Genomic DNA, 27,482 nt, shown 5'->3' with positions numbered 1-27,482 from the left:
TATGTGACCTGGGGCAGAGGAATGAAACTTTCTGTAAAGCTCATTTGCAAAGTGGGCTAACAGTATCTACAGCTGAGAGAAGCTCTGAGAGTCCAAGTGCGTAGTATTCATAAAGAACTTTTTTTTTTTGTAGAGACAGAGTCTCACTTTATGGCCCTCGGTAGAGTGCCATGGCATCACACAGCTCACAGCAACCTCCAACTCCTGGGCTTAAGTGATTCTCTTGCCTCAGCCTCCCGAGTAGCTGGGACTAAGAACTTAGTTTAATACCTGACTTCATAACTGCCAATTAGCTTTTGCTACAATTGTTACAGATAAAGAAGTGACATGCCTCAGGTCATATTTTCAAGAACCTAAGGTCATTAGCTAGTTATAAATTGCTTGCAGGCAAGCCAGTGACTGCAGAGCAAAACTCCCAGTTTCCTGGTTAGTAATTTGTGGTTCACTTTTTCTTTTCTTTTCCTGTCTACCTGCACAGCTGGTTCCGTTTAACGTGACCACATTTACTCTCTTAGGTGTGCTACGGGAAATGAGGTTAATATCACCCTTGTGGTTTCTCACACTTAATGTTCCCTGCACATTTGTTTGATACCAATGTCTGAGAAGTGGAAACACACAACACGTTCAGTAAGCTCGCCGGATGTTCACCCTCCCAATAGACCAGCCAACCATCCCAAGGTCGGAAGAAAGTACTTGTCCTGTTGCCATGGAATCATTACTGAGCTCCAAGACCAAGCTCTCCTTTCAGCTCTTTCCAAATCTCAAGAGACAGAGAATGTTGCACCTAGCTATACTCAATTTCTATATGCAGAAGAACCATCAAATCCACTCTATTGTCAGCTAAGAGGTTTTAACTCTTGAGAAAAAAAATGATAGAGAAGACTAAGACGTGTACAGGTTTTCCTAGAAATGATTACAAAGTTTCCATCATTTTGCAGTTTATATTTTTGAAAAAAGGGCCTACTAATCCAATGCAGCAGAAAGAGAAATGTCCTAAGTATCCCAGAGTAACAAAAACATACTTAGTAAAAAATCCATTCCTTCCGCCAAGCCCATCTCTCCTCTGATTACACTGCTAGCATGACAGTGAGAAAGGGGAAAGCAGTGACAGCGAGAAAACTGTCGCCTTTGGCCTAGCAAGCAAAAGTTACTTACCTAAACAAACAACTCCGCTATAAATGACAGAGTCACATTACTACTCTGAAAATCTTTAAAAGCAAGTGATGTTTTCATTTGCCTGAGACGGTTATGTAACAGACTTCCCTCAAGGCATACGGATATCACTCTAAGGACTTCAAATTCTTTTTTAGTGAGATTTGCATGGCCTATTTTCAAGAACCTCAGACATTTATTTATCTCCCCAAACCTTCTGCATGACAAATATGATTATTAGCTGTTTTCCAATGGAAAAGAAAAGCAGGTACTAATCACATATGGAACAAGTCCGAGGTGTCTTGTGACATGACACAGTGGGAAGCACACACATGGTCTATGCAGCTTTCTTGCCAAAGATGTTTAGTCTGAATCCAAACATGAGGAAATGATCAGAGAAATCGAGACTGCAGGGCTTTCTAAAAGATACCTGGCCTAAATTTTTTGAAATGTCCATATCTCAAAAAACAACAACAACAGAAAAGGTACGGGGACTATTCTAGATTAAAGATGCTAAAAAAATTAAAAGGGGCTAGAGACATGACAACCAAATATAACACATGATCTTTGACATTAGGAGAAAAAACAGTCATGAAGCGCATTTCTGTGGACAATTGGAGGAGATTTAAATATGGTTTCAATATTAGGTATTACATTTACGATAGATTTGGGTGACATGATAATGGCAACAATGTTTATACTGGGAGAAATCCTTGTCTTTTAGGAAAGTCTGCTACTTATTGTCAAATAATTTAGTAAAAAAAAAAGAGAGCGAGAGACCAAATATGGAAAAAATGTTAACAACTGGAGTGAAGGATATACAAGTATTCATTCAATGTTCCTTTCTGATTCTTTCAGGATTCCATAGATTTTAAATTTTTCCGAGTAAAAAGTTGGAGGAAAAGCTAGGGACCAGTTGTGCCTTATACCCACTGGTCAGTGGAAGAGAAGAAAATGAAGATATAATTCCCTCATTCCCAAAGCCCTGCCTGAGAGATCCATTTCCAACCCCGAAATTATGAGTCAAATATTTTACAGACAAATCTCCTAATGTAAGGGAGCACTTTATTTAGAGAAAGGGTAAGAATAATCGCTTGAATGAAGGAGATATTTAGGATTTTGTCACGTGATTGGCTCATCCACCTTGGCTAGTTAGAATATTAATGGTTGGGGCTAAATTTCACAGAACAAATTTTTAGTTGAACTACCATTAAGTTTTCTATTCCATACAATCTTCATCAGCATGTTTTATTCCTGTGGAGATTCATAGAATATTACTTAGTGGAAGGCAGAAAGATAAATCCTGAATGAAGTGTTTGGAAAATATTAATAAACATTTCTGAGTCTTCTCACTTAATCTCAGATCTAACCACTACGATACTCACCTTCAGACAAAGAAGGCAAAACTTTTCTCTGTGTTCCTTCCCATCTATCATTAAGTGAAAAGTGGGTAGGCTAAAAATCAGTATGACCATTTACTTACCTTGGTTCCAGTTTTAGACATGTTTGGTGCATAGGTTGGTTTCCCCAGTGCTGAAAGAAATTCGTGAATAGCTACAGGGAGTTAGAGGCACAGTGACATTTATACTGCGCTGGTTTCAAATCAAACAGTTGCTTAGTCATGAGAATAGGATCCAAAAATTGAGTCAGTCATTTAGAGGCTATTGATGGTTTCTAGAAAAAACCAATTGGGATTATGAAATAAAAGAAAGCTTCAGTACCCCCTTTAATGCTTACCAAGCCCTGCTGCATTATAGACTTTGCTGAGTCAAGACACCAAAACCCAGCCAAAGTTTTAAAAATTAAAAAACAAAAAGTTCTTCTTCCCCGGGCAATTTTTTTTTTTAGCATGCAGCCTCTTTTAAATTTCTAATGTCTTTTTCCTTGAACAAAGCTTAAGGAAATAAGAGTCAAAAGACCACTGACTATTTCTGAACAGAACCGACATGTTCCAAAGGCAAAAAAAACTTACATGACAATTAAAGGCAATGCATGATCTTGTGTTTGGGGGTGTGGTGTAGGAAGTCACTACAGAGTACATTGTTGGGATAATTAGAAAAAAATTACTGTGGACTGTATGTTAGAGAACACTATTTTTTAGCTTCTTGACTTTGATCATGCCCTATGACTAGGGAAAAGAATGTCTTTGCTTTTAGGAGATGCATACCAACATATTTAGAAATGAAGGTCCAACCTACACTGACACTGTTGAACAAAAATAAAGTAATACTGTTTTATAGAGAGAGAGTGGTAAAGTCAATGTAGCAACATGTTCACAAAGATATGAACGCAGACAAAGAGTATATGGGAGTTCACCGATATATTCTGATGCAATCAGTGTAGCCTGGTTTCTTGTACTCTCAATGAATCCCCAACAATAAAAAAAAAAAAAGAAAAGAAATTCTTTCAAAATACAAATTTAAAAAGAAAGAGTTCTAATTACAAGAAGGGTGTCATAGTATGTAGAGAGACACAAAATTACTGTAGGACTCTTGAATTTGCAAAGGTTTAGCTAAGTCCAACTTGCTACCCACTAGGTGGTCTTTCTTGACCATGATATCATATTGGGACATGTTCAGAGAATATTGTTTGGCCATTAATACACCTCTGACTTTAGGAAAGAGATTATATCTTATACGAACTCAAAGAAACAACACTCCATTTTAATTTCTTGGTCAACTATATTCTTCTCAAAAGTCCCACTTCCTCATCTTTCTATGAACAAAACTCTTCAGCAACTATTTTTATAAACTGGATAACTCCAAGATTTATTATGGTCAATTCAGAAAATAGTGAATGTGCTTTGATAAGGAAACAGTATTAAACTGTATACTTAGTTATCTAAATTTTATAAAATTTAAAGAAAGTATCTGATTAATACCATTAATTTCATTATTAAATAGTAATTTCCAGAATATACTTCTATAACTCTAGCATTTATTTGGCAATACTCTGCTTGTTTAAATTTCATCTTAAAATAAAAGCTATGAAAACTTCAATTAGAATTAATATTTTGAGAGATAATTTTTACTTAGAAATAATGAGAGCAAGCCCTTTTTGATATAATTACTAATTAAATGGCTAGTGAGTATATGAAACAATGTTTATTAGTGATCTGATTCATTTCACTAATTTGATAAATACTTTCCTTTATGTTCAAGAACAGAGCTTTCCCAATCAAATGTAAACTTTACTTTGATATGACATTGAAAGAATGTCAACTTTACAGAATGACATTGGAAACCTTTTCTAAAATTAAAACTTAATCTTTTTTTCAAAAGGAAAAAAATTACTCTTTAGTTCATTTATTGAAAATTTGAAACAAAAGGAAAAATAAAGATTTTTACACATGTTCATTAAGCTTCATACTTTAAGGACTAAGATATCTCCACATAAAATTTTCTACTACATTTATGTACCAATAAATCATACTTTCATTCCAATTATTTTTTAACAGGAGTAGCAATCTCCTTTAAATAGTTACAAAGATCTATAAAACTCTTATTTAACTCTAGAAAGAATGAAATCCTTTCATCGTAAAACTTAAAATATGCAGTAGACTTGCAAATCTACAATCACTTTAATATTAACATATATACAATAAGACTGCCTTTATCAATTTTTTCACTTTGGCATCAAAATGATGGGTCTTCTGATATTCTATAAATAATATCTTTATATGAAAGTCAAAAGTTTAGCTAAAATTGAACCTAAACAGTAATAAATGAATATGGAAGGGAAATCAAAGAAAGGTCTTAAATAGGAAGAAGATGTTCCAATATCTCTTAAACAGCAAGAGTGCCTTCTCAATTTAGTTGAGCACCATCCTCCATTCATCCTTGTGTTTCCAGAGCCCTGAAAATAACGGAAGAAAAATTAATATTAATAACAATTTTCTATTGCCTTTATGCAATAAATAATAAGAACCGTGCATTTATAAAAGCACATAAATTATCAGGGTAAGATGATAGTTTAAGTTAATTATATTCTTTTTCTCTAAGTGTCACATTAGCTCATAATAGAAGAAAAGAAATTCATACATAGAAATTCAAAGAAATTGGCAGGCTGTGAGGATTACAGTAAAATTGCTACCATTTCCTTGAATAATCCCCATGAGATTTCTAATTCTTAACCTCAGCATTTATTAACTAAACATTATAAAATTCTTTTTTAAAAAAATAATACATACTTAAAAATGTAAGCAATACATAAATTATAAAGAACACATTTTCATAGCTTTAGAAAACTTCTGTTCCTTAAAAAGTGAAACACATGTCCTTTTGATTTCACTCTTTGATGTATATCTATGAGAAATAAAAATATACATGTCTACACAAAAACTTGTACACAAATGTACATAGCAGCACTACGCAGAAGAGCTGAAAGGCCAGATACAAAAGGCCACATCTTGTATGATTCCATTCATATGAAATGTCCAGAATAGACATAGTAGATTAGTGGTTGCCAAGGCTGCGGGGAAGAGGAAATATATTAATAGAAGGCTGGAAGACTGGGAGTGACTGGCAATGTATATGGACTTTATTTGGGGGGCAATGAAAATGCTCTGGATTTGTTAATGGTTATGGTTACTCAAACCTTGAATGTATTTAAAAGCCACTGAATTCTTCCCTTTAAAAAGGTGAATTTTAATTCATATGTTATGTGTTTATATCTCAAAACAAAGAATAAGTTTTTTTCCACCCTAGACAGATACCCATTCTCATTCCTCAAACGCAAACACTGTTTATAATTTCTTCATGTCCTTTCAAAAATTTTAGGCACATTAATTAGTATATAAATGTGTGATAATCCCGCTCTACTTTCAAATACACAAAGCAACATTTTAGTTTTTCCCCTAAGCTTAGTGATCACAGTACCAGCACATACAGATAAGCTTCGATATTTTTAAAGATGCATTCCACAGTATGGATGAATCAGGCACCAGTCCAAAACTGAGAAGTATTTGGGTCGATTCCAGTCTACACCTATTTTAAACGATGCTGCAACATCACCTTTTTATAATGCATGTAGATCTTAACAAGTTACGAAATTTCAATTACATAGGAGTAAGTTCAAGAGATCTAACGTGCAACATAGTAACTACAGCAAGTAACAATATAGTGTACTCTTGGAAAATGCTGAGAGTAGATTGTAAGTGTTGTCACCACAAAAATGACAACTGTGTGAGATAATGCATATGTTAGCTGGCTTGATTTAGCCATTCCACAACGCGTATGCATTTTAAAACATTAGCCAGGCCTGGTGGTCTGTGCTGAGGTGAGTCAATCACTTGAACCCAGAGGTTCAAAGCCAGCCTGGGTAACATAGCAAGACCTCATCTCTTAAAAAACAAAAGATCGTGTTGTACATAATAAATATGTACAATTTTATCTGTCAAGTTAAAAAAGTAAAAAATTAAATACATCTCTCAATATAGTGTATCTGTAAGATAAATTCTAAGAAGTGAAATCACTGCTAAGTCAAAGAACATTTGTGTTTTTAATTTTGATTTTTGTCAAAATGCCTCCAAAGAGGTTGCATACATTTATACTTTTCCCAGTGGTAAATGAAACGTCTTACCAACATTGTCTACAACCAGTTTTTCATCCTTGCCAATCTGATAAATAAAAAGAATCTTAACATTTCTTTAAGTTACCATTTTTGTGTCTATATTTTTCTATTCCCAGAAATAATCTATTGTCCGTTTTTCTGTTAGTGTCTAAAAATACTTTAAAATATCAAATTAAATTAATTTCTATTAAGAAAAAATGCCAAATATTTGGATTAAATAACTTCCAGTAAGTTTATTTGTATCCCAATTCTCTTCTATTTAATCTGTGATCTTCTAATATTCAGTAATTAAATTTCATATGGATTGCTTCTGATTAATACTGTTCATATGTGTAATAAACAAAGATCCGCTAATTTATAAATTGATTTGGGGGATGAGAAAGAGCAAAGATATGTTAGAAAGAGGGAATTAAACTTAAGCTATGTTTGCGAAAAAGTGATGCCTTTGGACAGTACAACCTGTAATAGGTAAAAAGCAAACAAGACAAAATTTGGCTCTTATGTGTATATTTGCTCAAATTTCTTCAGGCTCTATCTAAATATTTTGACTAGTTTTTCACTATAAAATATGGTTAATATGGGTATGTAAAGGTCTGTGTATACTGGTGGGAGTAGTAGAAAATGTTTGGCAATAGTTAATAATATTCTGAATTTTTTTCTTTTTTAACTTGGAAGGTTTCCCCAAAAGCATCAGTTTTAAGTAGTGTACCTTATAAATGCCTACCAGTGTTTTGACGGAGGGTCCCTATCCTGCTGCTTGTTTGGAGCCTGCCGCAGGAGGGACAAGGCTGTCCAGCTGTTGGCGATGTCCTGTATTAATCAGCCATTCATAAAACTTGTTCTCTACAAGTACCTGGAACTGCTTCCTTTGGTCCCTAAAATCACAAGTGAAAACAAAAAGAACACAAGAACATTAACTCATATATGTTTTATTCCAAGTGATTAAACATTAAACAATTATTTTTAGTTATCCTTTTGTTCTCTCTCTGTTTGGAGTACTCTGGACCACTTTCCCCTATCAAAAAAGGATTGGGCAGTTACAATGCCCTCTTTGTAAAGACTTACTCATTGTCAGATATTTAATGGGGACCCAGTGAATGCTGCGTAGTGTTCTGATTGATGGGGATAAATGTGTAATGAAAAGAGAAGAGACAAAGCTGCTGTTCAGGCTAGATGGTACTACCCGACTCCAGAGACACCATCACATTGTGATCTACGTGGTCTGTGTTCCTGCAGACCATACATTCTAGTGGGGAAGATAGGAAACAAATAAATACATGATGTCAAGTGAAGTAGTTGTAAATGCCTTGGAGAAAAATAGAGAAGGGTAAAGGGAGGGAGAATATTGGAAATGCTACTTTAGAAAAAGAATGGACAGAAATGACCTCTTGAAGATGACATCTGTGCAGAGGTCTGAGTGAAGTCATGGAGTAAGCAAAATGAGTGTCTGGAGAGGAATATACCAAGCAGAAGAAATAAAAAGGACAAAGATTCTAAAGTTAGAGCATATTTAACATGTTCACAATAAGAAAGTAAAGAGTAGACCCTGACAGCCAGGAGCTAGCTTAGCACTATCCCAGGCCTTGGTGTGGCTAGGATCTGGCCTGCCTGTGGTGTTCTGTTGGACGTAAGCAACTCTACATGGTACCAACATAAGACAAAGCCGCTCTGGGATGACAATCCACAGCAAGGAACAAGACCACTCGATAATGATATCTTAGTCCAAACCTCACCTCCCACCTCTAACTCCTACAATCTATGGTCTAAACCACAAAAAATGACCAAACATCACCCTTTCCTGGCTGAGTGACTGCTGCTTCCTTGCAATTATAGTTTTAGCTCCACTTCCTTCCTTCTGCCCTAGCTATAAAAATGATTAAGCTACCAAATCATAGAACTACTGTTAGTCCCAGATAGCACTGCTTCCTAGAATCCCTCAAAGCCCCTAATACAAGTCCAAATCCCTGACCTTTCACTGAGAGGAAACAGTTCTCTTACTCCTTGCAATGAGTCAGTACCATCCACCTTCGTTCTACCTGTGTTCCTAGCAGTCTTTGGCTAGATGGCAATAACTAAGTAACAGTAAGAAGACTGTTGTATGCTGGCAAGGAGTAAATGAGGAAAAGAATGGCAGAAAATGAGGGAAAGAGAGGCTGGTAGGTAAGGTAAAGGCTTTGGATTTTATTCCAAATATGACTGGAAGCCATTAGCGGGTTCAGAGCAGGAAAATTACATAATCTAATCACTTTAAAAAGCTCTTGTTAACAGTTTGTTTTCAAACTGATTGCCATCTGCCTTTATTCCCAAAGTCACATTGACTGCTTTCATTGTTTCTAGTGTCATCATAGCTGTCACCACATGAAAACACCACAGGTCAGAGTTAACATTTATCAAGTGCTTGTTACATCCCATACTCTGCCTACGCGTATAAGCTTTTCACACATGTAAGAAAGTTCTAGGCACCTAAGTATCATAAGCTTATTCAAACAACAGATATCTTGAAAAGGATGTTTATTCAATGATCATCTACTTTCATATCACATTATTGTGATGTTATTGTATTGTATGATATGATATGATACAGTGTGACAATAGGTGAAAGAAAATGATAGACAATAGAGGCATTTAGGAACCTCTAGAACTAGGTGTGAAATCTGGCTCCTATGTGACTTTGAGTAAAGTACTTAACCTCTATCTTCTTCAGTGTGGTCATCCGTAATAGGAAATAATTATGAAGAATAAATGAGTTAGTACCTAGAAGGTACACAGAATAGTCTTAAATTATGTATTCTGTATATGATTTCTTTGATTTACGTCACCTGTCTATTACCTGAGCATGCAATCACTCCTATCCCCAACCCAACAGATGACTGACCTGAAATCCAAGCCTTAACAAAAGACTCTATCTTTTATTACTTGAGCACAGAACGTGCAGATTAATTTGCTTTTCCATGGAGTTTCAAATAAAATAGAAACTATTACTTCTAAAAAATACTCACTTTGTCAAACGAGCTTCCTTTACAGTTTTCTGCCAGATTTGTATCTTCTGCTCTCTTTGTCCAAGTGCTTTTTGATACACAGATGGAAGACCCCCAGGTATCTCTGTGGTGTCCCCTTCCATTTCAAAGGGAATAATAAATACATAGAATTCACAAGGTGGTAAGAGCCGGAAGACACTAGTGTCACTGTTCTCTCTGCATACAACCATTGGATTGTCCCAATAGTTAGGCACTGTAGCAAGCCCTGCCCTGGCCATATGGTCCTCTAGCATTGGGTAATGGGTATGAAAGGGGGCAAAAGTTACTGTCTGGTTCCTGGAGAGAATAAGTGGACGTGTAGGTGTCAGAATGTGAAAGATGCAACTGGTGGTAGAAGAGACAGACAAACGATGGCAAACAGCAATGACTTTAACATTGTCACAGTTGTAGAGGTGAAGACTAGTCTCTACAGGGCCCAAGACAAAGGTGCTATTCCTGCACTTCTCAATTGTCACAGATCTGAAAAATGGAAAAAAAAAAAATGAGTTAAAATTCTCTGAATGAGAATAAAATAAAAACTATTTGACTAAAACATTATTCTCTGATTCAAAATAAAGGTCATAGTCCAAAGAAAACGTCAGAACACTACGAAGACTGTGCTTACCGTAAGGGAGAAAGCAGATATATAAAGGATTCATTGCAACGATGAATCTTGACATGCGCCCCCACCAGAGTATCTGAGCTCTTGGCCAACGTCTGCTTGTAGACCTGGCTCATCACCACCATGCCATGCATCCTCGGGGCCACGTGAGTGTTACAAGCAATCTTAGCTCTTTTGGTTGTCCCTTCAACTATTTAAGAAAACATATAAATAAATGAGATAGTTTCCAAATCAAAGAAAAAGAACCATATGAGGTTACACACGTTTATGTGTATACCTGTCTAAAATTAGATACTATATGTGAAGAAAAAAATGTTAGATCTGGGCATCAGGAAAAGAGGTGTTTGCTATCCTATTTGCTATCCTATACTTTTCTGTATATGTACTGTTTCACAATTTTTATGAAAAAAATTAAAATCTATAAGCCATTTAAGATTGCTCGTAGATCTGAATTTTTTTTCATGTCCACTCTTCAAGTTAAATAACATGACTAAGGTCATATGGCTAGTAAGTGGCAGAGCTGGCCTAACTCATGATGCTTCTCCAAGATGCTTTACTTCATCATCCCAACCATAATTCACCTCTCTAAATTGCCATAATATTAATTTTATACCCCTTCTAATTTACTTGCCACATTATTCCATGAATCCTATTTGAGTTCATGTCTTTATTCCTAAGATCATTACTACCTGAGAGCACACCTTCCTATCATGTACAGAGTCCTGTAAAAACTGACACTCAAAAAATATGTAAACCGCCCTCCTACCACAGTCTCACCGTTATGTGACTGGCTTTTTGAACCATAATTCCCTACAAGCTACTGGGACATCCTTGTAAACAACACTGGCCAAATGTGGAATAGTCACATAGCATGCTATTATTCCTTTAAAACAATTCTTCTTGTTTATTTTAATTAGCTTATTTTCTTACATATGTACCATGTACTTAATATATGGCTAACATAGAAAAATAATAATAAAAGAAGATAAAAATAATTTGTAATCCTATTATCCATCACTATTAACTCTTTAGTATAATCCTTATGAGGTTGGATATTCTTTTTTCTTTCCTACTGCTGTGTACTTTAACAACATTCAGAAACTCTCTTGAACCTATATTATTTTATGAACATCAAGAATTATACACTATCTCTTATACATTTATCGTAGCCTTACATATCTGAGAGTCTAACACCTCTATATTAGAGCATAGCTTAGTTGGATATGGAGTTTCTTGGATTACAATCTTTTTGCTCAAGATTCCATAGATGTTGTTCAACCATTTTGTTTTTTTTTCAAATTATAAAGATTTGATACAAAATAATGTTTTTTTTACATTTGTGTAAACCTATTTCTTTTTTCCTCTATCTTTGAATCTTGGAGATTGTGGAAGTATATTCCAGACTAGACCATTTTCCCCCCATTAATTTTGCCTGGGCCTCACTAGTATAGACACCTACTAGGATACGATGCCCCATCCCTCTTCTCTTAAAACTCATACCTGAGCTCAGGAGTGATATGGCACCTGACCTATCCATTTAGCCATTGCTGGATCTCAGTAATAGATATCTGACGTAACCACAAATTCTCTCTACTGAAAATTTAAATTTCCAATTTAGAAACATCTACTCTGCTTGTGTCTATGCAGCTAAAAAGACCTCATCTCTATTCAAATTTTGTGAGGTTGTTACCCTGCCATGGCCAAATTCTGTTGTGTTTTATGGAAAATCGGAAGGCCTCAAGCAAATAAGCATGGGAGTAAGGAGAGAGAGTCAGAGAAGAAAAAAGCAGAGCAAAGAGAAGACTAACAGCAGTTAGAGTTTCTGTTAACTGCAACCAAAGGAACTTGACTAATAACTCTTTCAGATTGATGCTGCCTTGAAAGAAAAAGTCATATACAAAAAACAGATATTCCCCTTTTCTTTTATAGTAGCACTGTTTTTTAGGTCCGCTACAGATGATGTGTGATCATTAGTATACCACAAAACATTAGGTTCCTTAACTTCATTCAAATTAATAGATTAAAATATTAAAAAATACCTTGGTGAGCCCAAGCCAATTTCTTTCCAGATTTGAGGCAAGCAGATGTACCAAATGGATTCCCAGTCAAACAGGATCTCAACCAGGCTTCCAGCTTGTAGAAAGAGAAAGTCTTAGAGATCTTTGAGAAGCCACTTTCTGCATGCAGTGGTTGCCACAGTGCAAGTTCATGAAGTGGATAGATTTTCCTGGCTCTACTTACTGTACCTTCAATAAGAAAGCTGAGTGCCACAACAGCTTCTTGCGACACTAAACTACTATGGGTTGAATGAAATGATGCAGTGAGCTGCTCTGGATCTAAAAGCAGCTCAAGGAGATCTGACAGATGATCCCAGACAAAAGTTTGGTGACTGTAATCATTCCAGTTCTAAAAAAAAAAAATCAAAAGACAGCACTCGTAACAGAACAAAAAGATTCCACAAGATCTAAAACTTCTGTAAGTATTTTAATTATTTTGTATTTATTCTCTGCCTCATCCTTAAAAAGGATTTAGGAGGCTATATAAATCTGTATAATTTAGCCAGGCATGATGGCTCACGCCTGTAATCCCAGCACTTTGGGAGGCTGAGGCAGGAGGATCGCTTGAGGTCAGGAGATTGAGACCAGCCTGTCTCCACAAAAAATTCAAAAATTAGCCAGGCCTGGTGGTGCACATGGGAGGCTGAGGCAGGAGGATTGCTTAAGTCCAGGAGGTCAAGGTTGCAGTGACGTAAAAGCATGCCACTGCACTCTAGTCTGGGCTACAGGACAAAATTCTATCTCAAAACAAAACAAAACAAAATTGTTTTTGTGCATGTTGTAAGTATAGATCCTCTTTCCACCTTAACTAATTCAAAGTAATACTAATAAGTAACCCTTAGCATGTGCCAAGCATTAAATGCTATACATACTTCAATATATTTAATCCTAACAGTAATTCTAAAGTAAATGCCATCATCATACCTATCTTACAGATGAGGAGATGGATTTACAGAAAGGTTGAGAAACTTGACCTAGATCACTGAGCTAGTACATACGCTAAAAGTTTCAGATCAAACATTAAAGTAACCATCATAGACATTCATTCAATGAAGCTCTAGATTTCTAAGTTTACCTTCTCCAATTACAGAAGTAATTTCAAATACTGTGTTAAATGAGGCAATTGATCTTACAATGACTAGATTTAAGAGAAATTATAACTTTGGGAATAAATAAACTTTGAGTTGGCAAATGGTCTAGTGATCTGACCCATTCATCTGATGGAGGTTTTCTGAGCACTTCTTATTGACAGGAAAAATGTTAAGTGATGACTATGCAAGCTGATGAAGACATAGTTCCAGTCCTCAAAGAACTCAAGTCTATGTAGTGAGAAGATAAACAACCACAGCAGAGATCAATAAAGAAGTTTATTTATTTATTTATTTATTTTTTGAGACATAGTATCACTCTGTAGCCCTGGGTAAAGTACTGTGGCATCATCATAACTCACAGCAACCTCAAACCCTTAGGCTCAAGCAATCCTCTTGCTTCAGCCTCCAGAGTAGCTGGGATTATAGGCATCTGTCACAATATCCAGCTAGTTTTTCTGTTTTTAGTAGATACAGGGTCTCACTACTGTTCAGGCTGGTCTCGAACTCCTGAGCTCAAGCAATCCACCCGCCTCAACCTCTCAGTGTGCTAGGATTACAGGCATGAGCCACTGCGCCTGTCCTATAAAGAAGTTCTATGAGCAGAAGAGGCACAACTAACTCCACCTGGGAGAAAAAAATCATAGTGGAATGCTGTTTGATTAGATTCTTGATTGATGTTGGTAGTTAAGCATACAGATAAGAAAAAAGGCATAGGGAACAGCATATGCAAAGGCTCACAGCAGTAAAAAGCACCTGGTGCGTTCAGAGTACTGCAGATTCTAGGGGAGGTACAGGAAGCACACTGGGGAGTAGCAGCTGAAGTCATAATAAAAAGGCAGGCAGGGACCAATCATGAAAGGCCTTGTACAACATACTAAAACATTTGGACTTTCTTTTGTATGCCAGAGACTTTCAAACTATTTTCTACATAGCTGTATCTTTTCTTTTCTTTTTAATAAATTCGCCTATGGATGCCAAAGAAAACAGATCAAAGCAGAGCTGTCCTCAGCCTCAACCTGCTCCTCTTCCCTCTCACTGCATTTCGCCTCCCCAAAATAGGCCATGGGCTCCACAGAGTCCAACAGGAAACCAACAGTGACAAGGAGGATTCACTGGCAGAGTTTAGACAAGAGAGAGATACAATCCACCTGTATTTCAGAAAGTCCAGTGTGGAAAGTGCACTGAAGACTAAAGCAGGGTGGACCAGCTACGATCTAATTACAGACATCAAGGCCAAAAACAAAAACAAAAAAAGTCATTAGGTAAAAAAGCTTAGGGAAGAGGAAGAAAAGTATCACATGTGAAGGGTTACATGGAGGCAGAATCAGGAAGGCTTGACAACTAAATAAGCATGAGTGATGAGAAAGGAGCACCAGTGGACTGGTGGTAAATTTCACCCACCACAGGGAGTACCCATTAGCTCAAGGAAGGGAGATTTTACTGTAGGGACCCCAGGCAGTTTCCCAAATGAAGTTAGAACTGGAAATGGAAAGCCACTGGAACCAGATTCCCTTTCGAGGACTGGTATTTGTCTGCCTGTCTGTTCTATTCTCTTTTTCTATGATAACATGCATCCCATGCTTCTCTCATCACTGCAGGTCATTTACGAGCATGGAGGCTATTCTAGTCCCAGTGCCACATGGGTTTCTGATTCAAGCACTCATCCTTAACTCCTGAGTTCTTGCTGGGGTTACTGACTGGCCCAGGTCATCACTTCAAATCAGAGCAATTTCCAATATATAGCAGCAAGTGAGCCAGTCTCCTCAAGTGTCCATCCTTGGTCCACTGTACTCCAGCCCGGGCAACAGAGCAAAACTCTGTCTCAAAAACACAACAAACAACCAAACAAACAAACAAAAAAAACAAGTTTTTTTTTTGCGTATGTAATAGGTATAGACCCTCTTTCCACCTTAACTAATTTAAAGTAATACTAATAAGTAACCCTTAGCATGTGCCAAGCATTAAATGCTATACATACTTCAATATATTCCATCCTAACAGTAATTCTAAAGTAAATGCCATTATAATACCTATCTTACAGATGAGGAAATGGATTTACAGAAAGGTTGAGAAACTTAGCCTAGATCACTGAGCTAGTACATATGCTAAAAGTTTCAGATCAAACATAAAAGTAACCATCATAGACATTCATTCAATGAAGCTCTAGATTTTTAAGTTTACCTTCTCCAATTACAGAAGTAATTTTAAATACTGTGTTAAATGAGGCAATTGATCTTACAATGACTAGATTTAAGAGAAATTGTAACTTTGGGAATAAGCTTTCAGTTGGCAGATTGTCTACTGATTTGACCCATTCATTTGGAAAGGTCATGCTATTGCACAAAATCAGGTCACCATTTCCCGGTGCTTATAATGCAACAAGTCCCATGCTAATATTACTGAATTCTCACAGCCATTAGGAGATAGGCATTACTATCACCACCTAGAGAGAAGCCAAGGCCTAGAGACGTTAGCTGACTTGCCTAAAATCACATGACTATTAAGTGCTAAAGCCAGATAAGACTGAAGACTCCTTTGGCTCAAAATGCCATCCCCTAATAATGTCCATTCAGCAGGAACTACGTGTGGAGAGAGCAGGCAATGACTGGCACTGCTGATATATCTGGACTTGGACATTCTAAATTTTAGATATAGTTGGGCAATGTGAAGGGATAAATATGAGGATGAAGACAAACTTGTGAGTCATTGAGCTATTATGAGGTCATGGGAATAGAAAGAATTATCTTGAATGAATTATGTTAAGTGAGAGGAGGAAACTGCCACAGGCAGAATAGCAGCACGTAAGGACCAGGGGGAGAGAGATTTATGGAAAAAGGTGAGAAAAGGCTGGGTGAGGTGGCTCGTGCCTGTAATCCTAGCACTCTGGGAGGGCAAAGCAGGAGGATTGCTTGAATTTGGAAGTTTGAGACCAGCGTGAGCAAGAGTGAGATCCTATTGCTACTAAGAATAGAAAAATAGCTGGGCATTATGGCAGGTACCTTTAGTCCCAGCTACTTGGGAGGCTGAGGCAGGAGGATCACTGAACCCAGGAGTTTGAGGTTGCTGTGAGCTAGGCTGATGCCACAGCATTCTAACCTGGGCAACAGAAATAGATTTTGAAAAATGATGAGAAGGAAGAATCAGAAGCAGAATCAAGAGATTTTTTTTTTTTTTAGCTTAAGAACATTATTTTTTTGAGACAGTCTTATTCTGCTGCCCCAGGCTACAGTGCTATGGCATCGGCCTAGCTTATATAACCTCAAACTCCTGAACTCTAGTGACCCTCCTGCCTCAGCCTCCTGAGTAGCTGGAACTGCACGTGCCACCACCACAAAGCCCAGCTAATTTTTTCTATTTTTTAGTAGAGGTGGGGCCTCCCCCTTTTCTTAGGCTGGTCTCAAACTCCTGAGCTCAAGGGATCCTCATGCCTTGGCCTCCCAGAGTGCTAGGATTATAGGAGTGAGCCACTGCACTGGCCGAGCCTTAGAACATTATTGAAGAGACTGCATGTGGCATTAATATGAGGTCTACGTTTTAAAGTTTTTCAAAATACTTCCACAAAAACAGGTAAGAAACATTTTGGGTTTCTTTGCCAAAATAGAAAGAAAAAACAGTAAGACATATTTGCTAAAACTCAGAGTGTGATGGCAGTTAAATTTAACTTCTAGACTGTCACATCATATATGTATAGCTCCTTAACCATGATTAAACTACATAAGAAGATATTTTTATAGAAGTTTTTTTGGATTTCAACAGATTTTGCAAACATCCTATTTTAGTCAAACAGACTCAAATGCATTAATAATTTGCAAAAATGGGAATGCTAATATGTGTGTATACTGTATAGGGAATATCTGTCTAAAAATCATATAAGTGATTTTTACATAGTCAAAGTAGTATATCAAAATCACTGATCTATTTTGATTAGGGCTATATACATTGATTTTGTTTTATAATTTAAAAGAAAGTAAAAAGTAAGAAATAAAACAAGCCATCAAATCCCTGGCTTATGTAACAAATCCCAACATAATTTTTAACGAAGGTGACCCATCTCCCTCACAAATTGTCCATTTTAGAGAAAGAGACCAAGATATAAATAGTACCTTACTATGACAACTGGACTTTTCAGTCAGGTCAGGAGACTGAGATCTGTTTCTGGGACTAGGCCATTCTTCTCCAATCAAAGATGTCCTCAAGGAGACCTTATTTAGCTGCTGAATGTGTAAGAAGAGTAGAAACTGTAGGGTGTCCACTGAAAGCTATCCAAGAAGAAAACAAATGATGAGTATATGTCATATTTATTTTAAAAAAATTTTTCTCAACATCAGTAAAAAGTAAAACGTGTCTTAAAACAATATCAATCACTAATCTATAACTAAGCAGACACAGTAAATTCACAACAGTTTGCTGATCCTCAGAAAACAGCTGAAAAACATTGCTAGCTTGCTCTGATACACAGATGTAGGAGTTTCTAAACCTAATTACAGTGGAGTCCTTTCCCTTTGTAGAAAGCTAGAGAGCATCTATGGCCATAGAAATTCTCTCCCAACAGAAGAAGGGGAGATGAAAGGATGGAGTATACAAGTATACACGTTTCTAAAGTACATTATTTCATAAGTTTAGAGTTACAGTTAAAAAACCACCTTAATATATTTGAATAAATAAATGAACAGATGGGAGAGAGGAAGAAGGAAATTCAGTCAAGACAGGTTTAACCTAAGGTCCACAGCCTTAGGTTAAACTATCAAGAAAGTTTAGGGTATCAGTGCAACTTCTGAAATTGTATGTATTTTTTGCGTATGTGCATTTTGTGGAGGAGTAGGCTTTAGGTTTCCACCAAATTCTTTTTATTGTTTTTTTTTGAGATGGAGTCACAGATTCCTGGGCTTAAGTGGTCATCTTGCCTTAGCCTCCCAAAGAGCTGGGATTATAGGCACCTGCCTCTGTACCTGGCTGGTTTTTATCAAATTCTTAAAGGAATGTTTGATTTAAAGAAAAAAATACTACTAGTCTGATATATGTATAAAGTTATTTCTTAATCAAGAAAGGATTTGGTTTGAAGTTCACTATCTGAAGCTCTTGATTATCCTTATTTACCCATCCCAATACATAAACAAGAGAAGAAAAAAATAAAGTAATACATCTAGCTCTACAGCTACATTCTCCCTGATTCCTAACCTGGCTAAACATGACTACCATCTGAAGAACTTAAAAGTACAGATTCTCAGGAATCAACTGTCAATGCTGAGCCCCATAAATGTATACATTTTAGCCGGGTACAGTGGGTCACACCTGTAATCCCAGCATTTGGGAGGCCGAGGAGGGTGGATTGTCTGAGTTCACAGGTTCGAGACCAGCTTGAGCCAGAGTGGACCCTGTCTCTAAAAAATAGCCGGGCATTGTGGCAGGCGCCTGTAGTCCCAGCTACTTGGGAGGCTGAGAAAGGAGGATCACTTGAACCCAGGAGTTTGAGGTTGCTGTGAGCTATGACTCCACAGCCACACCCTTTCCTTAACCCCTAGCAACCACTTACTGTTTGCCAGCTCTATGATTTTGTCATTTCAAGACTGTTATATAAATGGAATCATGACATGTAACCTGCTGGGATTGGCTTTTTCACTCAGTATAATTCCTTGATTTTATACATTTTTAACAATTATTTGTTATATTATTGTTATTTCTTTATATATATAGTCACCCCATGAGACTCTCTGATCCTTGCTTTTTCCATTTTTATGTTCCTAATAACTAGCATAGAATCTGCTCCATACCAATAATTAGCACTCAGAAAAATTGGAACTCCCAAGGATTTATTCATCTCATTATCCACAACATCCACTACAATACATAGCGCAGAGTAGGCACTCAATACACAGTTGATTAATAAGCAAATGTAATGCCCTTCCTCTCTTGGTTGCTTGATAGACTTTTCAATTTTCCTGTTTAGATGGTAACCCATGTAGCAGAGACTAGATAGATGCTGACTAAATACATTTTCTTTTCTTCCTGGACATACAAATAGAAGGCATTTCCCAAGCTCACCCCTTGCAGTTAGATATGGTATAACTGATTATGGTCAATGGCACGTGGATTAATTTATATTTACTACTTTCAAGCCTGAGCCATAAAACTCTCCCAAAAGAAATGGAAGCAAAGGACTCTGAGGCCCTAATGGGCATGGCTATCGCAAATTGCATCATTATTTTGAATTATTCACTTATCCATCCTCCAATCAGCTTATTCAGCTTTATCCATGGCCATGAGATGTTCCTTACCTCCTGTAGGGTACTTTACCTTCCCATCTCACTGACTTTAGCCTTGGCTATGTGACAAAGCCTTAACCAAGATAATAAAAGTAGTAATAGTTTATGTCACGCCTAAGCAAAGTTTTAAGAGGCATCACATGAGCCCCCAAATAAACCCACACATATACAGTCAACTAATTTTTCATGAGTGCACTAAAAATACAAAATGAGAAGAATAATCTCATTAATAAATGGTGCTAAGAAAACTGGATATCCCCATGTAAACAATGAAATTGGGCCAATCACTTATACCATACACAATCAACTCAAAATGGATTTAAGACTTCACTGTAAGACCTAAAATAGTGAAGCTCCTAGAAGAAATATAAAGAAAAAGCTCTTGACCTTGGTCTTGGTAATGATTTTTTATATATGAAACCAAAAACACAAGAAAAAATACATAAATAAATAAGTAGGATTATATAAAACTGAAAAGCTTATACACAGCAAAGGAAACAATTCAACAAAAATGAAAAGGCAACCTATAGAATGGGAGAAAATATTTGTAAACCACATATATGATAACGGGTTAATATATGAAATATATAATGAACCCTTTTTGTAATAGCAAGAAAAGTCAAATACTAAATTAAAAAATGGGCAAGAGCCCTGAATAGGCATTTCTCCAAAGAAGACATATGAATGGCCAACAGGTATATGAAAAGCTGCTCAACATCACAAGTCATTAGGGCAATATAAATCAAAACCACAATGAGATATCACATCACACTAACAAAAGATTAACTGGTGTTGGCAAGGATGTGTTGAAAAAGGAACCCTGGTATACTATTGGCAGGAATGTATATTCCATTATGAAAAACAGTATGGAAGTTCCTCAAACAACTAAAAAGGGAATTACCAGGCTCAGTGCCGGTAGCTCAGTGGCTAGGGTGCCAGCCACATATGCTGGAGCTGGTGCGTTCGAATCCAGCCTGGGCCTGCCAAACAACAATGACAACTACAACCAAAAGATAGCCGGGCATTGTGGCTGGTTGTAGTCCCAACTACTTAGGAGGTTGAGGCAAGAGACTCGCTTAAGCCCAAGAGTTTGAGGTTGCTGTGAGCTGTGACACCACGGCACTCTACCGAGGGTCATAGTATGACTCTGTCTCAAAAAATAAAGAAAATAATAAAATAAAACATAAAAATAAAAATGGAACTAGTATATGACCCAGAAATCCCAATTCTGGGTATATGTCCAAAGGAATTGAAATCAGGATCTTGAAGAGCTAACTTCACTACCATGTTCACTAGAGCCTTACTGGCAATAGCCAAAGCATGGAAACAACCTAAATGTCCACAGATGGATAAACGGATAAAGAAAATGTGGTCACGTGTAAACACACACACACACACACAAGATCAAATATCTTCAGCCTTCAAAAAGAAGGAAATATAGCCATTTTCAACAACATGAGTAAACTTGGAGGATACTATGCTAAGAGAAATAAGCCAGAGACAGAAAGACAAATATTACATAATTGCACTTTTATGTATAATATGAAATAGTTAAACTCATAGAAACAAGAAGAATGGTGACTGCCAAAGGCTGGGAAGAGGATGAAATGATAACCAAAGGCTACAAAGTTTCAGAGATGCAAGAAAATTAAGTTGTGGAGATCTACTATATAGAATAGTGCCTATAGCTAATAATAGTGTAATTGTATACAGTAAATCCTGTTAAGTGTTCTTAACCCATCTATACACAAAATATAATAATAATAATAAAGGTGGTAGGGGAAACTTTGGGACATGATGAATATGTCTATGACCTTGATAGTTTCATGCTATACACTTTGTATATACTATCCTCAAACTCATAGAGCTGTACACATTAAATAAGAAAATAAAGAGGCATCATAAGTTTCCTCCTGTCTCTGTTGCTCTTTCCTTCTGTGACAAGAGTGGGGATGACCTACACAGAAGATATTTCTTCAGCCTGGGTCCCCCAAAGAGAAGACACATAAAGCCAAGACACGGCCTGGAAGAGAGCCATAGCCAAAGTGCAGCCTACATGTAAAATGACTAAGAGATAAACCTTCACTACTATAAACCACTAGAACTTCATTTTGTTTGTTTCCAAAACTGATTAATACGATCATGACTCCAAATGACAAAATCATGGATTTTGAGTCACTCCTTCGACAATAGCAGCTTGGAAATTCGTCCAACCAGGTGCACCTGTGTTGGGCATGAGTGAGAAATAAACTGTTCTTGTCTAACCCACTGCAATGCTAGGACTGTCTGTTTCTCTGATTAATATATTTTCTCTGGGAAGTCTTTCCTGATGGCCAGAATAAATCATTCCTTACTCAGTTTCTGTACTTTGTGCCTACTTGTATTATTGTACATATCACACTATTAAATCAGGTAGTCCCCGAGTTACAAACATCCAACTTACATACAACTTGTACTTATGAATGGAGGTTATTACAAGTAATAGGTAAATGTACCTGTTCCAACTTACATACAAATTCAACTTAAGAACAATTATTTTTTATTTTATTTTATTTTTTTGAGACAGAGTCTCACTATGTCACCCTTGGTAGAGTGCCGTGGTGTCACAGCTCATAGCAACCTCCAACTCTTGGGCTTAAGCGATTCTCCTGCCTCAGCCTCCCAAGTAGCTGGGACTATAGGTGCCTGCCACAATGCCCAGTTATTTTTTGGTTGTAGTTGTCATTGTTGTTTGGCAGGCTTGGCCTGGGCTCGAACCCACATTTGATGTATGTGGCTGGCGCCCTAGCTGCTGAGCTATAGGCGCCGAACCAACTTAAAAACAATTCTACCTATCTTGTTCATAAACCAGGGACTGCTTGTAGCACTTTTTTATTTATTTTATTTTTGAGACAGAGTCTCACTTTGTCATCCTTGGTAGAGTGCTATGTTGTCATAACTTACAGCAACCTCAAACTTTTGGGTTCAAGGGATTCTCTTGCCTCAGCCTCCCAAGTAGGTGGGACTACAGATGCCCACCACAATGCCCAGCTATTTTTAGAAACGAGGTCTCCCTCTGGCTCAGACTGGTCTTGAACCTGTGAGCTCAGGCAGTCCACCCACCTCAGCCTCCCAGAATGCTAGGATTACAGGTGTGAGCCACTGCGCCTGGCCCTGTAGCACTTTTTTATACACCTGTTAGTTTATAAGTTCCATAAGAGCAGAGCTGCTGTCCTAATCATCTTTGATTCCCAGCACATAGTAAGATGCTCATTTAAAATTAAGTGCTCTGAATACAACATATCAGTGGTTAATAACACTCATCCCAAAATATTAATACTTCTAAAGTCAATGAAAATATATTTCTCTTTCAATTACAGCGTTCCTGTAATATTATTGCTTTGGAAATGGGTGAATAAAGATTGGAAAATAAGGACTAATTCACTGAATACATTAAAAACTGCCAAACTGAAACTGCCAAAACTCAAACGGTACTCTGAGATCGCAAATGGTCATTAACCTAAAACCTCAAACTATACAGCTAGTACAAAAATAATGAGTTATTTCCCAAAGTAACACACACAATCAATCCATACCTGATTTCTCTGCTTTTCAACTTCATCCTCAGACATGCAGTTGGAGAGAACCTCAGACCATTCCAGCCGTTCCTCAGGTGTCTTCTTCGAAAGACTATCAAATATTTCGAAGTAAAGCCACGCCAGGTCCTTAGCCAACTGCAGCTTCCCACATGCGATGTGCCTCCATGTAGACCAGTAGAGGCGTGGGTAAGCTCCCTCTGTGGCCCGAGTTCGTACATAGGTGGATATCTTCCTGAGATAGTGAAGACTAAACTTGGATGGAGGGGGGACCTGTAAGGCACCCACTATAAAGGGTTCTGCTTTCACCCAGAGGAGAACTCCGGACTGATCCATATTATCTCTACAATTATTATTTCACATTTGGGTGAAAAGGCTTCTTTGCATACCTAGGAAACAAAGTTTCTTCACAAACTGATTTGAAACATATCTTATTTATACATTTTCTTGGAAAGGGACCCTTCCCTTAACTGTATTAAATGTACTACATCATCAGCTTAAAAGGTAGCTCTGATTCATCAACCAAGAGCAGAATAAAATTTTGGTCTGATCTCATTACAGTCCATTCAAGCCTCCCTCCCCAATTGTGATAAAACTGCTTTACTTGAATTGTTAGAAATGGTTATTTTAGGAAGAATGTGTAAATGCATGTTTGCGGAAGAAAGAAAAGAAGGAATGGAAGGTGGGGAGGAATAATCCCGTGACAGAAAAACTTGCTCTGCCCTGAGAAGGGTCAAAATGAGGGGTCTAAAATTTCAAAGTTAAATCACTTCCACATAGAGGACAGTTGATTAAAGATCTGGATGTGGGGTGGCGCTGGTGGCTCAAGGAGTAGGGCGCTGGCCCCATGTGCTGGAGGTGGTGGGTTCCAATCCAGCCTCAGCCAAAAACTAAAAAAAAAAAAAAAAAAAGATCTGGATGTGTTACCTGACCATAAAAAGTTCAACGTAAGGTAGCAGATGAGAATGCTAATATAAACATAGGCTGCAAATATAAATAGATCAAGGGAAGTTAAAGCAAATTTATTCTCAATATCACTGAACTAACTCTGAAACATTCTATCATGCTTAGTTCAGGTGTAGTATTTTTGGATTGTGTTTGTTGTTTCATTATTATAACAATGATACATGATTTTTATGGAATATTTACAAAACATCTAAAAATATAAGGGGGGAATTATCCATGGTAACCATCACTAAAGGGCAACTAGTTAGTATTTTACTGTACTTCCCTCTTGTCTTTTTTTCTACACATAAATTAGATGTTAGTTTTTGGATTTTCATTGTTGTGATAATATCATGTATATAATTCTGTATTACTTTAAAAGCTTCAGAGCATTCTGGCCAGGCATGGTGGCTCATACCTGTATCAAGCACTTTGGGATTTTGAGGCAGAAGGATTGCTTGAGACCAAGAGTTCAAGATCAGCCTGAACATCAAAGTGAGAGCCCTATCTCTATAAAAAATAGAAAAATTAGCTGACTATGATAGCAGTGCCTATATTCCCAGCTACTGGGGAGGCTGAGGCAGAAGGATTATATGCCCTTGGGAGTTCGAGGCTGCAGTGAGCTATGATTACACCAGGTGCTCTCTCCACTTGGGTGACAGAACAAGTACTGTCAGAAAACAAAAACACAAACAAATTAAAGCTTCATAGCATTCTAAATAAACATATCCCAATTTAATCAACTGTTCTCCCAGTTTTTGACACTTAGTAGGTTTAAGAATTTTCATGAAAACAAGATGGGCAGGCTAGGTGTGGTGGCTTATGCCTGTAATCCTAACACTCTGGGAGGCCAACGTGGGAAGACTGCCTGAGCTAAGGAGTTAGAGACTAGCCTGAGCAAGAGCAAGAGCAAGAGCAAGTCCCTATCTCTACTGAAAAAAATAAATAAATAAAGCCGGCCTGGTGTTGCCTGCCTGTAGTCCATGCTACTCAGGAGGCTGAGGCAAGAGGATCTCTTGAGCTCAAGATTTTGAGATTGCTCTAAGCCAGTGGTTCTCAACCTCCTAATGCCTCAAATACATGTTCCTCATGTTGTGGTGACCCTCAACCATAAAATTATCAACGAAAATAATTTTATGGTATTGGGGCTCACCACAACATGAGGAACTGTATTAAAGGGCCACAGCATTAAGAAGGTTGAGAACCACTGCTCTAAGCAATGACACCATGGCACTCTACTCAGGTCAACAGAGGGAAACTTTGTCTCAAAAAAAAAAAAAAAATATATAGCCAAATATTGATTACTGCCGAAGCTGGATAATGGGGATGTGGGGGCTCATTATTTTACTTTTGTGTATATGTTAAATTTCTTCATTATAAAAAGTTCTAATATTGTCACTATTATAAATAATGCTATTTCTTCATATTTTCTGCATTATTTCCTAGAGAAAATTTTCTGATGTGCATTTGTGAAATAAAGTAACTGGCATTTCTGAAACTCCTGACACATATTCCCACTGCTTTCCAAATGATTTTATCAAATTGTACCATCATTTGACCATGATGCCCACTTTTTTCCCACACTCCTGAGCATTACTAGCATCGTTTAAAAACTCATTTAAAAAATTAATTATAGGATGAATGAGAAATGTTTGTTATGATTTGCATTGATTCTAAGAAAGCCCTGCTTCTCTTGAGAATGATCTGAGCAAAAAATAACTGACACCAATCAAGTGCTTACCACCTGCCAGGCAGTATAATAAGTATCTTACATGTTTATCCTCTTTCATCCTCACAACCACCTGGAGATACAGTACATATGATGGTCCTCATTTTCCAATAAGAAAATAGAAGCTTAGAGAAGTTAAGGGACTTACCCAAGGACACATACTCTGTTGGCACAGCCCTAGATTAGGATTCAGGTCTGACTTGAGAGCTGCATTGCTACAAATGTACCTTGGGAACCCAGTTTTGGGAGAGTCTCTGAAAAATGAAAATGGATCCAGAAGAGAATTACCAGAATAAAGGGCCCTAGACATGGGGCCTTTTAAGGGCCAGGTGAAAGAACATGGGAGCATGAACCCAAAAGGGCGTGGGGAGGATAAATGGCAGCGGTCTTCGAATATGGGATTGGCTTGTGTCTTTCTGAGTAAAACCTGACAACGAAAATTAGGTGAGGAAGATCTTAGTTCTCTCCAAAATGTAAACAGGCTGCTCTGTGAGGAATGAACTCCTGTCCTGGTATGTGAAGATCCTGAGAATGAACCCTGTGTTCCAACTCTGGCCAGGGCTCGGGGCTAAATCAGTAAACAAACATACGCTGGGGCTCTTTCCCTCGGGGTGCGCTGGGGTTAGAGTTGTACAGAATGGGTGGTCGGCACAGGCCTGCGGCGGTCCTCCAGAGGCTCGGCCGCTACTTCGGACGCGATCTGGGGTCGGACTCAGCGTGGGCCGCCAGGGCGCCCGGACCAGACTTCAGGAACACAGACGCCCAAGCTGACGGGGTCTGCACCAGATCCGAGACCCGGTGAGCGCGAAGGCGGCCTCCCCAGCCCGAGCCAGAAACTCGATGGGTCCACACTGCCCTCCCCGGTGTCAACCCGAGCGCGGTTACCTGCGAAGCAGGCGCCGCTCCGCCGCACCTCTCCGCGCGCCACCGCTGCAGGCGGCCCGCGCCCCATTCAACGGGCCCGCCCCTCGCCCTCCGCCGCACCCACGGCGCACGCGCGGCGACTCGCACCACCGAGAGCCGGCGGACAATGTTGCTAGAGCGGCAGCTTCTGCGGCTCAGAGGAACTCGGTTGAGGCCGGGCCACCTTGATGCTGCTACCCGAAGCCAAACCTGCCTCTGGCTGGTGTCACGCCTGTCATCGTAGGGGAGCAGGAAGTTTTCTATTGGTCCACATAAGTGTGATCAGCCAATAGCTGCTGCTAAGGTCAGCATGCTTTCATCAGTAATAATAACAATGATGGCACTTTACATTTATAGAACGCTTACTAAGAGCTGGGCACTGTGTAAAGTGTATTATGTGTATTATATCAGTCTTCCCAAGAGCCCTTTCAGTGAAGTGCATTTATTTTACTGATGAGAAAATTAGAGCGTAGAAAGTTGAAAGTAAAACCCACTAAGGTTACAAGAGACGAGTCAAGATTCAAGTCAGGCCACGTGAAGCAAGACCGCCACTCTAC

The 27,482-nt window shown here is 38.0% G+C and overlaps 1 protein-coding gene across 6 annotated transcripts; it reads right to left on the bottom strand.

Moving 5' to 3' along the window:
* Window positions 1-3,307: 3,307 nt before the first annotated feature.
* Window positions 3,308-27,002, bottom strand: TBCCD1 (TBCC domain containing 1). 6 transcript variants are annotated; one of them, XM_053565309.1, is made up of 9 exons: window positions 26,613-26,970; window positions 26,171-26,276; window positions 23,349-23,737; window positions 17,614-17,769; window positions 12,402-12,768; window positions 10,366-10,552; window positions 9,723-10,220; window positions 7,448-7,598; window positions 3,308-5,007 (listed from the first exon to the last, which is right to left on the bottom strand). In XM_053565309.1, exons 3-8 carry the CDS (start codon window positions 23,682-23,684, stop codon window positions 7,469-7,471), a joined length of 1,674 nt encoding a protein of 557 aa, XP_053421284.1. In that variant the 5' UTR covers window positions 23,685-23,737; window positions 26,171-26,276; window positions 26,613-26,970; the 3' UTR covers window positions 3,308-5,007; window positions 7,448-7,468. The 6 variants fall into 6 exon arrangements, with proteins under 6 accessions (XP_053421284.1, XP_053421285.1, XP_053421281.1 ...); XM_053565310.1 differs by having other exon boundaries at window positions 26,908-26,957; XM_053565306.1 differs by lacking the exon at window positions 26,171-26,276 and having other exon boundaries at window positions 26,908-27,002.
* Window positions 27,003-27,482: the final 480 nt, after the last annotated feature.

Source organism: Nycticebus coucang, chromosome 16 (assembly GCF_027406575.1).
Source record: "Nycticebus coucang isolate mNycCou1 chromosome 16, mNycCou1.pri, whole genome shotgun sequence".
NCBI lineage: Eukaryota > Metazoa > Chordata > Mammalia > Primates > Lorisidae > Nycticebus > Nycticebus coucang.
The sequence above is the reverse complement of the archived record's forward strand: the minus strand, read 5'-3'. Positions and strand labels throughout refer to the sequence as shown.